General features: G+C 33.9%; 2 protein-coding genes across 5 annotated transcripts in view; one reads left to right on the forward strand and one right to left on the reverse strand.

Annotated features, from left to right (window-relative positions):
- Window positions 1-15,583, forward strand: part of LOC126976639 (uncharacterized) — a 103,587-nt gene that overhangs the window by 24,795 nt on the left and 63,209 nt on the right. The window lies entirely within an intron of this gene.
- The window catches only part of LOC126976632 (uncharacterized), a 35,089-nt gene that overhangs the window by 2,523 nt on the left and 16,983 nt on the right, over window positions 1-15,583 (reverse strand). For 2 of the 4 annotated variants that reach the window (XM_050825113.1, XM_050825115.1), the window contains 4 exons: window positions 14,936-15,034; window positions 11,950-12,054; window positions 2,561-2,662; window positions 1,137-1,244 (listed from right to left, as the gene is read on the reverse strand). In XM_050825113.1, coding sequence (XP_050681070.1) covers window positions 1,137-1,244; window positions 2,561-2,662; window positions 11,950-12,054; window positions 14,936-15,034 — 414 coding nt within the window. The remainder of the gene's footprint in view (window positions 1-1,136; window positions 1,245-2,560; window positions 2,663-11,949; window positions 12,055-14,935; window positions 15,035-15,583) is intronic. The other 2 variants (XM_050825116.1, XM_050825114.1) reach the window with 1 other exon arrangement.

Raw genomic sequence — 15,583 nt, forward strand, 5'->3', positions numbered from 1 at the left:
ATGTGCAAAGGAGCCTACCACACGCAAGTAAAGCAGCAAAGACTTTAAACATTACACTATAGATAAAGAGAGATAAAGGGCGTAATTAAAAAGTACATTGACATGTGGCGGACACGGACTAGTAAAAAAATAAGGACTCCGTGTCACCTTACATAACAGTGTAGCACCAAAACAAGCCGATTAACGTGTAACTACATAGCCCCACGTGTACACTTACACTACTACAGGCCGATAGGCAGCCATTAAGAGAATTGTCATCGTCTGTGACAGATCAGTGTGCGTCTCAATAAAATATTTTAAAAATGTCGTAGTGCGTTTTGAAAAAGTGTAAAAACAATAACATAAAAGTATTTGTGGATATATGATTATTTAAGGGAGAAAAAATTGTGTAACTGGTTTACCCCGTAACCGCACACAAACTAGCATAAAGGTGCTTTACTTGCTAATATGGCGCGGAGTCCTTCTTTTTTACTAGTCCGTAGTGGCGGGGAAGATTACGTAGCAGAGAGATGAAAGTTGTGGCGCGACACTGATCAATTTTTTATTTTTTATTGAAGTGAAAACTTCTTGAGCGGCGTTGAGCACTTTTCTTGCGATGAGTATAAAATATTAAACGCGCGTCAGGACACGTGACCTGATAAAAAAATCATAAGACAGTTTTTTAAATTATGGATGAAAATTTATTTTTCTGAGAGATAAACTTTTAAATGTAAAATAATTGTCCCGAAGTAAATTTTTTATGTATTATAAATTGTCATTTTTGTATACGATAGCGCAATAAATGAATATTGTATTTAACCACACTTAGCTAGTACTTTTATATAAATAAAGTCATTTTATTCTCTAATTCCAAAATATTCCAAAATTCACAACGTCAATGTTCAAGTTTTCACTTCTGCCGGCACTCCCGGAGTGCAACCCGATATTTCTGTGATTTAACTCTACCGTTAGAGGTTGGGTATTTGTATTCATATTATGTATTATTTTCAGAATAGAATCATAAACGAGCATGCTGATCACCTGATGGAAGTGATCATCTTCAACTCGTTATCATAGGAGAGTTGCAGGCTTTTACGGTAGGTAAATGTGTAGGTACCCCTAACACTGCTAGTACAAAAAACTGATGTAAAACTCACCTGAAAACATTTATTAATTTCCTCCAGATATCACGACATACTCCATTAACCAAGACTTGACCTGACGGACAATTAGTAGGAACAGTCACCATATTTTTTGGACCTGGTCTGGAACATTTGCATAGAATTACCATACTATATTAAATTGAAACTATGGCGGCTTGGCTTTAAAGTAAACAAAACCTTTGAACAGAAACAAGAATGAACTGTATCACAAGGCATTAGAGATTTGTTTCACTCATAAACAAGGAACTAATCATCCGATCAGCGGCTGCGTCTTGATACAGCAAAAAAAAAATTTATGTTCTAGCGAAACTGTTAGTATTAGGTGGTATTAGAAATCTGACGCTTTTGATACTAAGGCTGAGATGTATACATGTATAGGCGTACTTACACTTTGCTCAGACCTTACTTAAAACTTGACTGATTGTGATAAAACGCGAACTTGACTTTTGCCAATGCAAAAGTGAACTTAAGTTCGCGATTCAGGTAAGACAGCCCAATGGCTGCAATCTCAGCATTATTTCAGCTGTCAAATGACTATAAAAACGAAGTCAAAGTTTATAATAAGCTTGAACTCAGCTAAGTTTTACGTGAGTTAAGTCTGAGCAAAGTCTAAGTACGCTCTATAGATCTAAGCCAGAGATACATATTACATAGGCTGCACTAAAAGTATCGGGAAAGGAATATTTCCACTGTTCCTGTCATATTAAAATATTTTAATTGAAAACTCCTTGGTTTTAAAAATCGAATACCATTTATCTATTGAAAAAAAGGATCTCGGTCTTGTCACAAGGTCTTGTCAAACTTGTTTAGTCGTTGAGAAAATGGAATTGACTCGAGAAAATTCTAGAGCGATGATTTATTATGACTTTCGAAGTGGTTTAACACAAAAACAGTGTGTTGACCGGATGATTTCTGCATTTGGTGATGAAGCCCCATCCAAAACCACAATTTATCGCCAGTTTGCTGAATTTCAACGTGGACGTGTCAAGCTCAAGATGATCCCGGTCAAGGTCGTCCAAAAACTGCAGTCACCAAAGAAAACGTTGATGCTGTGCGTAAGCTGATTGAGGAAGCTCTTTTTTAATATTGTATTATATTTCGTACAACAACAATAAGATATTTAGTAACTATTATATATTATGCTATGTTCAGATGCGTTATAAAATATAAGAGAACAAGATAATGAAAATAAATCTGCGAGTGTTCGGTGTGCTAATTTGCTAACGGTACTAGCAGGACGACGGCGGGGCGGGGAACGCGGAGAGGGAGAATGGAATTGGTGACTCAGATCCTGAGTTAGCTTGACCGGCTTGTATAGCATAGACTTAAGGGTTTCTGTCAAAAACAAGAATTAACCATCTAAAGTAGCGACACATAATATACCTAATCTAGACTAAACAAATTGTAATAAAACATACGTAACAGCTCTTAATCTCCAAATATCACGGCATACGCCATTTACGAGTTCTTGACCATCAGGGCAGTTTGTGGGAACAGTGACGACATTTCTTGGGCCGAACCTGAAATAGAAAACCTAAATTAATCCTGTTATATAAAGTATGGTGTTAGAATATTTAAAGCCTTAACAATAGCTACTATATTGGACAATTTTTACAATGAATCATTTTCACATAAAATAATATTATAATAATGTACTAATTACTATATGTACCTATTTTTTTATGTGTTCTAAGATTTTTTAACTGAAATCTGAAGTGGCAGTGGGCAGGGTACAAAGTTCGACGGACAGATGGCTGTTGGGGCAGTAAAGTCCTCGAATGGCGAACACGTACCGGAAGACGTAGTATTTGTAGGCCCCCCCGTACAAGAAAGACCGACGATCTGGTCAAGATCGCCGGAATAGGGTGAATGAGGGCAGCGCAGGATCGAACGTCGTGGCGATCTTTGGGCAGGCCTTTGTCCAGCAGTGGAAGTCATCCGGCTGAAATGATGATGAAAATTTTTAAGATTTTTTAAAGTCTTTATTTACCATATTTAAACTAAGTTTATTGGCATTTACATTTATATTAGAAATTATCCCAATAATAGATAAAATTGTAGAAAAATACATCTGTAATGAAATACATTTGTTTTTTAAAAAAAATCACATCCTGAATAGTACACAGTATGGCTTTCAACCACAAAAAACTACAACACAATTGCTTAGTGCATTCACGGAGAAAATTTACGAACAACTAGATAACAAAAAACATGTAATGGTTGTATTTCTGGACTACAGCAGCGCTTTCGACACTTTGAGGCATCAAACATTATCAAATTGCCTACAAAACTGTGGTATACGGGTTTATATGCTTCAATGGTGTAATAGCTATTTAGAAATCAGAAAATGCGTTGTAAAAGTTAATGATACGTACAGTGACCCAATATCTGTGTCTGAGGGCACAGCTCAGGGCTCGGTAATCGGACCATTACATTTTCTTACTTACGTGAATTGCATACCAAACTTATTAGAAAACTGTGAATTATTCCAATTCACTGACGACACATGTGTACTAGCTTACGGCGATAATCCCAAAGATGCTATCACCAATCTTCAAATAGACTTAGATAAAATAATTAAATGGTCACACGATGTGGGATTAGTATTAAACGCCAAAAAGACAAAATTAATGTACATAAGTACAAGACACAATAGAATAAAATCCGAGCCCCGATTAATAGCACACAGCCACGATTGCTGACACACTAACATGTTTAACACAATTACATATACCAGTTACAAATGCGAAGCCATTGAGGTTGTAAGGAAACAAAATTATCTGGGCCTTGGCATTGACAATAGGCTGAATTAGAAAGACCACATTAATATAGTGTGTGACAAATTAAGAGCCTTACTTGCAAAGTTCGCTGTGATAAAGGATAGGATTCCGTATCAGATTCGAATACTACTCTGTAAATCTTTGGCTGAATCAATTATAGGTTATGGGTTGTCAAGCTATGGAAGGACCTATAAAAGTCACCTTGACAAAATTTATACGTTGCAATTGAGGATCTTAAAAACAATTGTACCGCCTAATATTAAAAAAAACGCCTAAAATTAATTACCATAAACTATTTGAATATTGCAAAATCCTACCTTGTCACGAAAAAATAAAAATGACACTACTAAAGGAAGAGTACTATAATGAGAGCCTCAAAGTATTTAAAAAGAAAGACGACAGCAATATATTATGTACTCGTAGTATGGCAGACTCTAAATTACTCTTACCAAGATTTTCAAATATTTATGGTAAGAACAGGCTCAAGTATTTGGTTCCTAACCTGATAAATGAACTGCCCAAAGTTGTAAAGCAGGACCTGACAGTAAAAAACCTGAAATATAAATTAAATCAATACTTTCTGTCAAAACTCAACTAATGTTTTAATTAATAAAGAAATAAAAAAAAATTCACTCTCCTCGTCCTTCTTGCAGTGTTCTATTGTTTATAAATAAAATAATCACTCTGTAGATAAAGCAACAATACTTGTAGTGTTAATATTGAGGGTATTTGTAAGTTATTTAGTTTGTAATGTTGTTCATAAAATTTCTTAGCACCTAAATGTTTATGCCATTGTTTTGTTTTGTTTTTCTTCTGTATAATGAATATTTGTATGTAGTTTTAAGTTGTTTCATTTTTCTTTAAAAATAAGTAATTTAATTTAAGTAGTTAATTAAGTATTAAACTTTAAATTTAAATAATATTATATGTCTTCCGACGACCTTATTGTACACGGTAAAACTCAAATGAGTTTATGTATGTACAATAATTGTGTTACCTATAATATGTTATTTGTTAATAAGAAATAAATAAATAAATTTAAGTTATAACATTATTGTCTCGAAAAGTGAATTTGTAAATTCTTTTGAGTGAATAAATTATTTAACTGTTTTATTATAATAATGAAAATTCACGATGAAAATATTGGATCTGTAAAAGCCGCCGCTATTAAGAATTTGGTGAATAAATTTTAGTCGACAGGTTCGGTGTGACAATGTGTAACGAGAGTTCGACCGAGTCATTCAAGTAAAAAAAATTGCAGCCGTGTTCCACCCACAGTGTTGAAGATCCAAATTTGTCAATTAGTATTAATTAATAGTAGATTGTATAAAAATGCGCAATTTTTTATACTTTTAGTGGATATCATATCCATTGTTTTGGTTTAGCTTTTTTTAGTCGGTTGTTTTGTTGATTTTTTTTTGTTGAACTTTTTTCTATAATGTGGACTCCCGCACAAGATAATGAAATGAAATATCTGTATTCATTAAGGTATAATTTGTATGCTTACGTAAGTCAATTTTGATGCCATCGGTTCAAGAGACTACCAGAGGCCTTGTTCTGAGAAGAACCTGCAAGAAACTCAGCTAGTTTTATCCTATCTTTACAGTTTTCACAGTATCCATACATTTTTAAATAATTCTAAAACAATCCGTACGATTGGCAATTTCCATTATCATCATATTCGACTACGACAATTACTTGACCATAACTACGTTACGGTTGATGACTTAAATATCCTAATAGCATAGAAAAGATTCGGCCGAGTATCGTTAATTTGCTCCCAAGCATTGAAGAGTTCCGTTACTTTGCCATGGATTCCATAATCAGAAACTAACCAAACTCTCATCAAACTACCTTTGAAGTATATCCTTTTCAATAAAAAAAGAATAATCGAAATCGGTTGGCGCGATATTGAGTTATTCGTTTTGTCGTCCACATACGTAAAGCAAATTTAAGACTTTTATGGTTTTCTCATGGCCAATGTCAGATCTGGACCAAATCACGATGGAACTACACGGTAGGCACCAGCTTTCAAATAAAAAAAGAATTATCAAAATCTGTTAACCCATCGAAAGTTTTGAGGTAACAAATATAAAAATAATACCGACGAATTGAGAACCTCCTCCTTTTTTGAAGTCGGTTAAAATATCCATAAAATATGGGGAAATTGCTTTAACTATTGGCGTTACAGCTGTAACTGATATACCTATAGAACTTGCAACTTCTTTTATTTAAAGGTTTAATTGTTTTTATGATGTAATCGGCGTTCATTTCATGAAATTTATAAGAACTAACACATTTATTAACACCAGATTCTAAAAAGGAAATGGCAAAATAAGTAGATTTTCGTGAGAATGACTGAGAAAAATTATCTCCATAGTATTCGCTACTGCTTCAACTGTTTTTACCGTTTTACCGTCGATATACTTAAATATACAGACTCTTGAAGAAGCTGTAAATATATCAAAATATAAAAGCCGTTTATGCCGTAGACAACGTATATTTCGATAATTATGAAATTTGGCAAGTCATACAGTCAAAAAAAAAAGAAAAAGCTACCTGAAGCTATCCGAAAACTATACATTTGTAATTAAATCATAAAAAAACAGGGACTCTTTATGCAAGGAGCGGCGCGCCAAATTTTGAGTTAAGTTAACCTTCACAAGCTTAAACAGATGATTTTAATTATTATGATGCACAGTTTGCGAAAAAACACCTTTTTTTATAAGTATAGGTGGGTGAGAGCGACTCGCACTTGTCCGTATAAAAAAATACGGTGAGAATTCAAATAAAAAGTATTTAGTCCTGAATATTTTATTAGTAATGAATTAATGAAATACTTCATAGCTGAGATTTCGTTAATATTCTTGAGCTTTAATAAAGATATTTTCTGTTAATTTTACCTGTGGAAATAAAATCTATTAATTTTAAAAAGAAAAGCCGTCTTTACATCGATCCTGTCGTTATATCCATGCTTTTCTGTATATTGTAAAACCATGATTGGCAGATAATTATTAATGTTTATATCATAATATCTTTTTAATTTGCTTTACAGATAGCTTATGTTATAAGGAGTGGCTCATGAAAATAAAAAAAGGAACTCGTGCATAAAAATAAATCTCATATGCAACAGAAATAAAAATAAAATAATAATTATTTATTCATATTTTGTGTTACATATGACTTAGTGACTAATGAATTCATGGAAGTACTAAATTACCACATGCTATTCGTAAGGCATAACAAAGACCCCGTGATTCGGTTAGAGATTTGTTTCGTTTTTGAGAAAGAAATCAATATTTTGACAGGACAAGACAACTTCACATAAATAAATTCGTTCATAAAAAACTAAAAAATTTTTTGAAGAATAGTGTTTATCACAATATTAACACCAGAAGTAGAAATAGGCTTGCTGTTCCAACTTCCAGACTTCATAAAACTGGTTACTCATTCATGGGAAAATGTATAAAAATATATAATAAACTACCACATCATTTTACTGAACTTATGTTATATACATTTAAACTTCATATTAAGGAAATTTTATTGACGAAAGCGTATTATAAAGTTCAGGAATGTATAGACGATAAAAATGTATGGCTACTGTGAAAACTGTAAAGGGATCCATCCTTCCTTGCAGAGTATTTTGCCGGTTTTTCTCAGAACAAGGCTTCCTAGCTGTCGCTTGATAAAATGGCATCAAAATTGACTTTCATAAGCATACAAATGGTACCTAAATGAATAAAGAAATTTTATTTCATTTCAATGAACAGCAGAGGATCGGCAAAAGTTTTTTCCTCAAAGTATTCATTAAAAGAATAGTAACCATTTTTCCTTAAGTAGCTTTTTAAAAGAGCTTATGAATTTATTAATATTTATTTCGGCTTTTAAGTATTCTGGTAACAAAAATATACATAATTATAGTTTGTAAATTGGATGCGACAAACTACGTACCTACAGGTGATTTTCAGCTGTTCGGCCATTTTTCCATATAATACACCATTTTTGTAATTATTTTAGAGCAATATATTCGGTCCCATTAAATATATTCGATTTTGAGTACCTACATGTTACTTACGTTTGTCAGCGTCTCCAAAGTTTACGACAGGCACCATGAGCCCATTGCAGTGGATAAGGGCAGTAGTAGGGATCTTTAAAATAAGTTTCCCCAATCTCCGCACTATTTAAAAGAAAATCCTTATTATTGTTAATTTTTTTTTTATTTTAAGATATTTTAGCAAATACTTTTTTGAAACAAAATCAGTTGGCAAATTACGGCTACATAAAATGGCATATCGGTGCATCCATAGGCTATATTCAAATTCAATTATTTTATTCAAAATAGGATGTGACATTACTTATTGGAAATCAAAAACTACCACCCATTCCAAAACTCAGCGGGCTTTTTTGTTTCATCAAAAATATTGTACAATTTTACTTATTATTTAATAGCCTGAGGGCGGTCACTCCATTCACAATCTGTGCTATCATTGGAAAATCAATGTTATAGTAACCTTTACCTCACAAACGTTTTTTAACAATTCTATTAAATAACTTAATACTTTTGTTTTGAACATTGTCTGGGATCTTTTTGTAAAAGCATATACAATATGTGATCAATTTTGATTTGTCAGTGTGTGCGTTAGCAAATTTCATACATACTCGAAATCTGTGGCTGACTTCTTTTCTCTCGCACCCGTTGTTTGTGCTCAGGTATTTTGTAAGTCTATGGGTGCTTTAAGGTACAAAGGTGAATGCTCAGTTCCCAAGGTAGCCAATACATTAGATATTGATTTTTGAAAATATCTGCATGATTTTAAGTTTCCCGGCTAGTTTTCCTATTGTACCTACAAACTTCTGATATTGTCTTTACGATCAAGTTAATTTTCCATAGGACAACGGACAACTTACTCTTGTTCGTATCTCCAAATTTCTCGACATGCACCATTGATCCATTCTAGTGGATAAGGACAGAAGATTTGGACTCTTAACACAGATCAGGAATCAGGCCTATTAAAAAAATCTTGTCATTATTATAAGGCTTCTTATCATCATTTGATTTAAACAATTAATAAATATATTTATATGAAAATATAGCATAAAATTAGCCCAGTTCATTAGGGATAGATAAGAAAACGCTGTAAATATATTAAAAATACAATCTCAGATAGGCTTCTTTGCCTAATTTAAGGAAAACGTTACTATTGCAAGTGGCTTATTGAAATCGTTTTGCGACACAACGCCGCCATAAAAAACGAACGAAAGAGGAAGCGTATGTGTGACGGGGTGAGAAGAAGAGAACGAAGATTTTTATCAGTGGATAATAGCTTGTGTGACGGGGTGAGAAGAGGAGAAGGAAGATTTTTATCAGTGGATGATAGCTAGCATTGAATTTTATTCACACATAGAATGTCTTCGAAAATTTGTATGATATGTATGAAAATTTTAAGTTCATCAAACATATAATAAGCTAATGCTTATTTAATGATCGATGATTTGTTGACAATTTTACCCACTAGCACTTATTCTAAGGGTTCTATTACATCGCCGGCGATGTACGGGGAGTCAGTAGAGATAGAAAATGTTTCTCCGTATTTTATATGAAAACCCAAAACAAACTCTTTTCAAGGTTTATTTAACTAAATTGCCTACATTATATATATTAAGTTCCTTAGTTATTAAGTTCGTTAGTTAATTCCTGCCGCCGAATTCAACCTTTTTTGGTGGTCTTATCTTGATATGAACCTGACACTGTCTAATGAATAAAATAGAGACCGAAATATCTTATCGGAAGTTGCAAAGTCAGAGCTATTTAATATGGCAAATGCATTGGCACCTCCTCGCCAAACTATCTTCATTTTTACTGAGAGACTAAATATGGTCTAGCGTTATCACGATGAAAGAGCCGTTTCTATTTATCAATTCCGGCAGCTTTCTCTCAAAATCTTGGCTTAAGCTCATTAGTTGTTAGCATTAGAGATTCGAATCGATTGTTCTGGCCGGTGGTAAAGCTCATAATGAACAATGCCTCACCTTAGTGTGGTTAATGTAAGGTTTCGTCACTGTCTGTGAAGCCTGACTGATCTTTTTTGGAGCTTATTGACGTGCATTTTGAGTCACACTAGTGATTCAAAATGTAAAATCTCTTTAAAAAATGATTAGGTTTCTAATGAAGAGACGTAAACGTCTCAATTAAGAATCACAAAACAATACAAATATCCAGTTTGTTTGTATACTTTGGTTTTTTTTATGGATCAAATTCGATTCGATAATGTTATGTGGTCAATTCCCATTTCTTCAACTATGTCGTAGCTGTCGTCCATTTTATCCGTTACGAGGTGACCAAAGCGAGGTGAATCTCGACATCAAAAATTCCTGGATTGAAAATGCTTAAACCAACTTTGTGCTACTCTTACTGACACTGCATTAGGTCCATAAACGTTAAACGGCTTGCATTGCATGTTTTTGTTTTTGCAATGAAATTTTAAAATGCATCGAATTTCTTCATCAGATTCACTTCCACAAATGAAAAATAGCCTGAGAAAACATTTTACCAATTTGCTTCTTTTTTGAAATGAAAATGAATTTTAATGTCAACAAAATTATCCAGTTACAAAAACTACAACCAAGATAGTTTATTACAAGTTTATACATACTATATGCGAAAAGAATTTTCTCCGACCAGTTGTGTTTCTTTAATCCTCATACGAGATCTTAATTTTCTGTTGTACGTTTCTTGATCGAGAAAATAGTTGACAGTCAGTAGTTTTTTTGTTCGCAGTGGGACAAGCGCCTTAAGGCCTACATTATAAATTTAATTATTAGACTAAGCATCTAATTGAGACATTATTAGGGCCTGTTACAAGATACAATTAAAAGCAGCGAATTGTCATAATCTAGATAAAATTTAGGGATAAAATATAAGCCTTTGTCCATTCCTGTATCGCTCAAATCGTGTGCTCAAAAGTTCTGTATCAGTATCAGTTAGGACAACCCAGCATTTTCTTGAGAAGTAGGAATTCCATTGCACCTACAGGTAATATTATGTATGTTTGTTGTATATTAATATTTTTTTACATAAATACTATATTACTGACTTACGTACATAATGTAATTGTCGCTAATCGAATATAATATCAATACAAAACACATCACTACAGTATACAAGTTTTTTTACCCAAACAGATTTTTTCTAACGACCTCAAAAAGGATTTATTTAGTTCTTCCTGTAAAATTTAGTGACTGCTTTTTCTAGAATTTTAGAAAAATCTTAGAAAGACTCGATGTCGGCAAGTCGTATAGAGAAGGCCAATGTAACGATTAATGTAAAAGTGACCATAATTCGTAGTTCAAGAGTTTTGTTGATCTGTGCTAGACGAGAGCCAGTCTTCAGCTCTTAAAAAAACCGGAACGCTGTTTTCCAACCAAGTTTGGGTTCCTCGGAGGGAAGTCCTCAACGGCGACGACGCGTCCTCAAATTTCGAATGAGTTTGAAGACCTCACATATAATAATTGATGACCTTGCAACTTGTCAATTTTTTTCCCGAAAAGTAAAGATAAGACAAGAAGTATAATTAACAAGCCCTGATATACAGCTTCAATATTTACACCTCAAAATCTAGTACTGTCGGACTAAAGCGCAACTTCGACTAGTTAAATCTAGAGTGCGTACATTGCTAAAAAACCAATACACGCCTCTGTGCCAAGCATCATAATAAAAATATACCTCCAACAAGTTTTATGGGTTTTTGGGTAATTTTATAATTATTACTACTTCAATGATTTGGAAAGTCATATCTGTCGTCTAACAATGTGTACTTTAGTTTAATTTTAGGTAATCTGCAAGCAAAATTAAAAAAAAAGTGAAAATGTAGGTGAAGTGAAGTTTAAAGTGAAGGTGTGCCATTTCTATGCTCTCCAGTGTATGTAGCATTATTGATGAAAATCCAGAAACTTATAGTATGATCTTAGTACCGATACATTATTATACATTATCTAGACTTAACAAACAGTCAATAGTTACTTACGTATCGGCTCGTAATCTTCTCCAAATATCTCGACATGCTCCATTTACTAGTTCTTGACCATCAGGGCAGTTTGTGGGAACAGTGACGACATTTCTTGCGCTTAACCTGAGAAAAAGAAATCTAAATTTAGCTCGAGCATCTTGTTGGAGGTCAGAATATTAAAACTTTAATCAATAGCTACATGAATAAGATCTTCATATTATGTGGTATTTATTTTGCTCATAAATGTAACATACTTTATTAGTGAGTGGAGAGGTTATATTCGGTAAATACTCCTGTCCTTGACGAAAAGTCGTTGTGAATTCAATAAAAGCAGTTGATAGATAAATTTATTATACGTTTTGTTATAACGAGTCTTCCAACAGAAGCTTTGTTTTTCAATATGGTCACAGTCATGTCATTTAGTTTGTGATATATTTGTAGTAGAAGCCTGGGCAATTTTTACAATAAATTCAATTAAACTTCAAATCCCCATAAAAATAATAAAAATTCACAATGAAATTTTTGGATCTGTAAAAGTTACATAATATTCGGGATATTGTCGGTCAACATAATCGTCCTTTTGAGACTGTTGTTAATCAAGGTTTAGAGTGCCCGGGACGCATAGGGTTAAGAATTTGGTGTCTGAATCGTTCTTCTGAGACCGCTTTTCAGAATTTTGTGAATAAGTCTGAGTCGACAGTTCTGTATTTACTGTGCCAACACCAAGAGTGTTCGACCATTCAAGTAAAAAAAAACGAAACCGTGTATGGTCCGAGAGTGCCACCTCTCGGACCATACACGGTTTCGTTTTTTTGGGTAGGTTCAAATACCTAGCTGCAAGCGGAAAACTTGGTCTATACCTCTCCTGATATACCCCCACTCAGAACTGCAGACCTGACTGGTGAGTAGCGGGGCTAAATAAATCCCTTAATTTAGCCTATATTTATACTCGACCGGAACACGCAAGTTCTGGTCGTTATCGAAAAAAATCTTTTGATAACTTCAACGGCCCATACGGCAAGAGTGAAAGCCGACGTTCTGTGTACTCTTTTTGTCTCCAACTTGACTCTTGATGACAACGGAAAAACACTGCCGACCATCCCGCGGAGTCAGAGCCTTATGCCTAAAGTACAGTTCTGACAATAAACTATTCGGCCAGCTCTGTTTCCGTTGAACGTAACGCTGATTGGCCCGGATGGCATTTCTCCAATCGTGCTTAGAACATGTGCCCCTGAGTTGACACCGGTGCTAAAGCGTTTATTCCGGCACTCATACTCAAAAGGCGTAGTCACTGACTCATGGAAGTCAGCACTTGTCCACCCGATCCAAAAAAAGGAGACAGTTCGGATCCAGCTAAATACAGGCCTACAGGTATTACGTCCCTGCTCTTTAAAATCATGGAGATCCTAATTTACCACCAGCTCTTGGTATACCTAGGAGGTCACCAGTTGATCAACGACCAACAGTACGGCTTTCGCCATGGTCGGTCGGCAGGCGATCTTCGCCTGGATATAGGCCTTAGCTTGGATAAAGCCAAGGCCTTTGATCGTGTATGGCACAAGGTGCTACTCTCAAAACTGCTATCATTTGGGCTTTCCGAAAGTTTAGGCAAGTAGAACTCCGAAGTCCGTGAACTCTAGAATACCCTAAGGCTGTGTGCTGTCTTCTACACTGTACAGAGTACAGCATTGGTGATGCCGTATACATGGGCTATGCGAAGGTCTCTCTCGGGAAATCGTCGACCAGTGCCGAGAGAAATTTATGTCGTCTCGGAATGTGCTAACCCTCAAAAGACTCAAGTTTGCGCGTTTACCACTAAAAAAAAAACCATTTTTCGTATCACTGCTCGTCGACAACACCTCCCTTAAAACCTCGCCTAGTATCGGAATACTAGTGAAAAAATCAATAACAAATTTCTGCGTCACTTAAAACATTATAGTTATTCTGTAGACTCCATTATCGAAAACTTAAACATTAACGGCCTTACAAATAAAATTAGCATAAAGTTATAACTAAGCATAATCCAAGAATATGTAAAATGTTTACAAATACACATTTTGCTTACGAATGGTTTGTTCGGACGTATAACGATTCCCGCGTTTATTTACAAGGTAGCTTGTCATTCGGAAAACTTCAGAATTATCACTGAATTGACAGTGTTTTCAACGATATTATAAACATTTTGCATTTTCTTTGTTTATCATCAGTTATAACCAGTTAGACCAAGTTTATTTGTAAGGCCGTAACCCTCGAAAAACGCAGTGATATAAGAGATCAAATGTTGGTGTACCTACAAATTGGTACATAATATCATCGACTCTCTCCTTCTTAAGCAAAGTGAACCTTGCATGTCACAGATTTGGTGCTAGAAATAAAACACTTTAAGTTTTAACGAAGTATTTTTTAAACAATTTTGTATCTCGTGCATGTAACAAATTTAAATTACAATAAGGGTAAGTTAGATAACTTTCACCTTAAATATATAGTTAAGAAAATAATGTAAGACATAATTTATAATCGGTATTTTAGCTATAGCTTGTATGTATGTTATTACTTTTAATTGTTCAGTACCATTTAGTAATTATTATTTCAATGCGGTGGTAAGCTTTTATTAAGCATTGAACCTGATTATTCTGTGGAAACTTGGTTGGTTTTTGAATTACTTTTATGTGTTTTATAATAATCTAAATTATTGTACTTTATGTTTTCCTTGAAAAGCAAAAACGAACATTGTAAATTCTGGGTAAGGATTTGGCTTAAAAGCCTTGCAAGTTGCAACCAACTGTTGTAATAATTGAAATTTACTAACCATTTATATCACATAAACCCAATCAATTCAAGAAGAACATATTGATTTTTCTTAAAAGATCATAATATTTTTCTCAAACGAAGACCATTTTTATTTGTCTGACCAAATCATAAACTTCTAATGTTCTCTTTAAGATCAAGTTATTTTCCATGGGACCACGGGAATTAACTATATTTTGGTGTTTGTAGAACTTACTCTTGTTCGGATCTCCAAATTTCTCGACACGCACCATTCATCCATTCTAGTGGATAAGGACTGATGATTTGAACTCTTAACCCAGATCTGGATTCTGGCCTATTAAAAAAATCTTGTCATTATTATAACGCTTCTTATCATAATTTATTTTAAACAATTAAAATGTATATTTATATTATTAAAAATATAGGGTAACATTAGCCCAGTTCATTAGAGAAAAGAAAACGCTGGAAATATAGTCTCGGATAGGCAAATAATTTTAATGGTAAGCGATATTATTGAAATCGTTTTGTGAGGTAACATTACTTAATGAACGACGCCATAAAAACGAACGAAAGAGGAAGCGGATGTGTAATGAGGCGAGAAGAAGAGAAGGAAGATCTTTATCAGACACGAGCTAACGTTAAATTTCATTAACACGAAGAATACTTTCAAAAATTTGTACGGTATTTATGGAAATTGTAAGTTCATCAAATATGTAATAGCATTAGCATAATAATTAAAATCGCCATTTTACCAACTAGCACGCATTGTAAGGGTTTTATTCCAACGCGGACGATGTAAGGGAAGTGAGTAGAGCTAGAAAATGTTTCATGGCATTTTATATGAAAATCCAAGACAAATTTTTTTTCAAAGTTTATTTCACTA

Source organism: Leptidea sinapis, chromosome 41 (genome assembly GCF_905404315.1).
Source record: "Leptidea sinapis chromosome 41, ilLepSina1.1, whole genome shotgun sequence".
In the NCBI taxonomy this organism is placed as follows: domain Eukaryota; kingdom Metazoa; phylum Arthropoda; class Insecta; order Lepidoptera; family Pieridae; genus Leptidea; species Leptidea sinapis.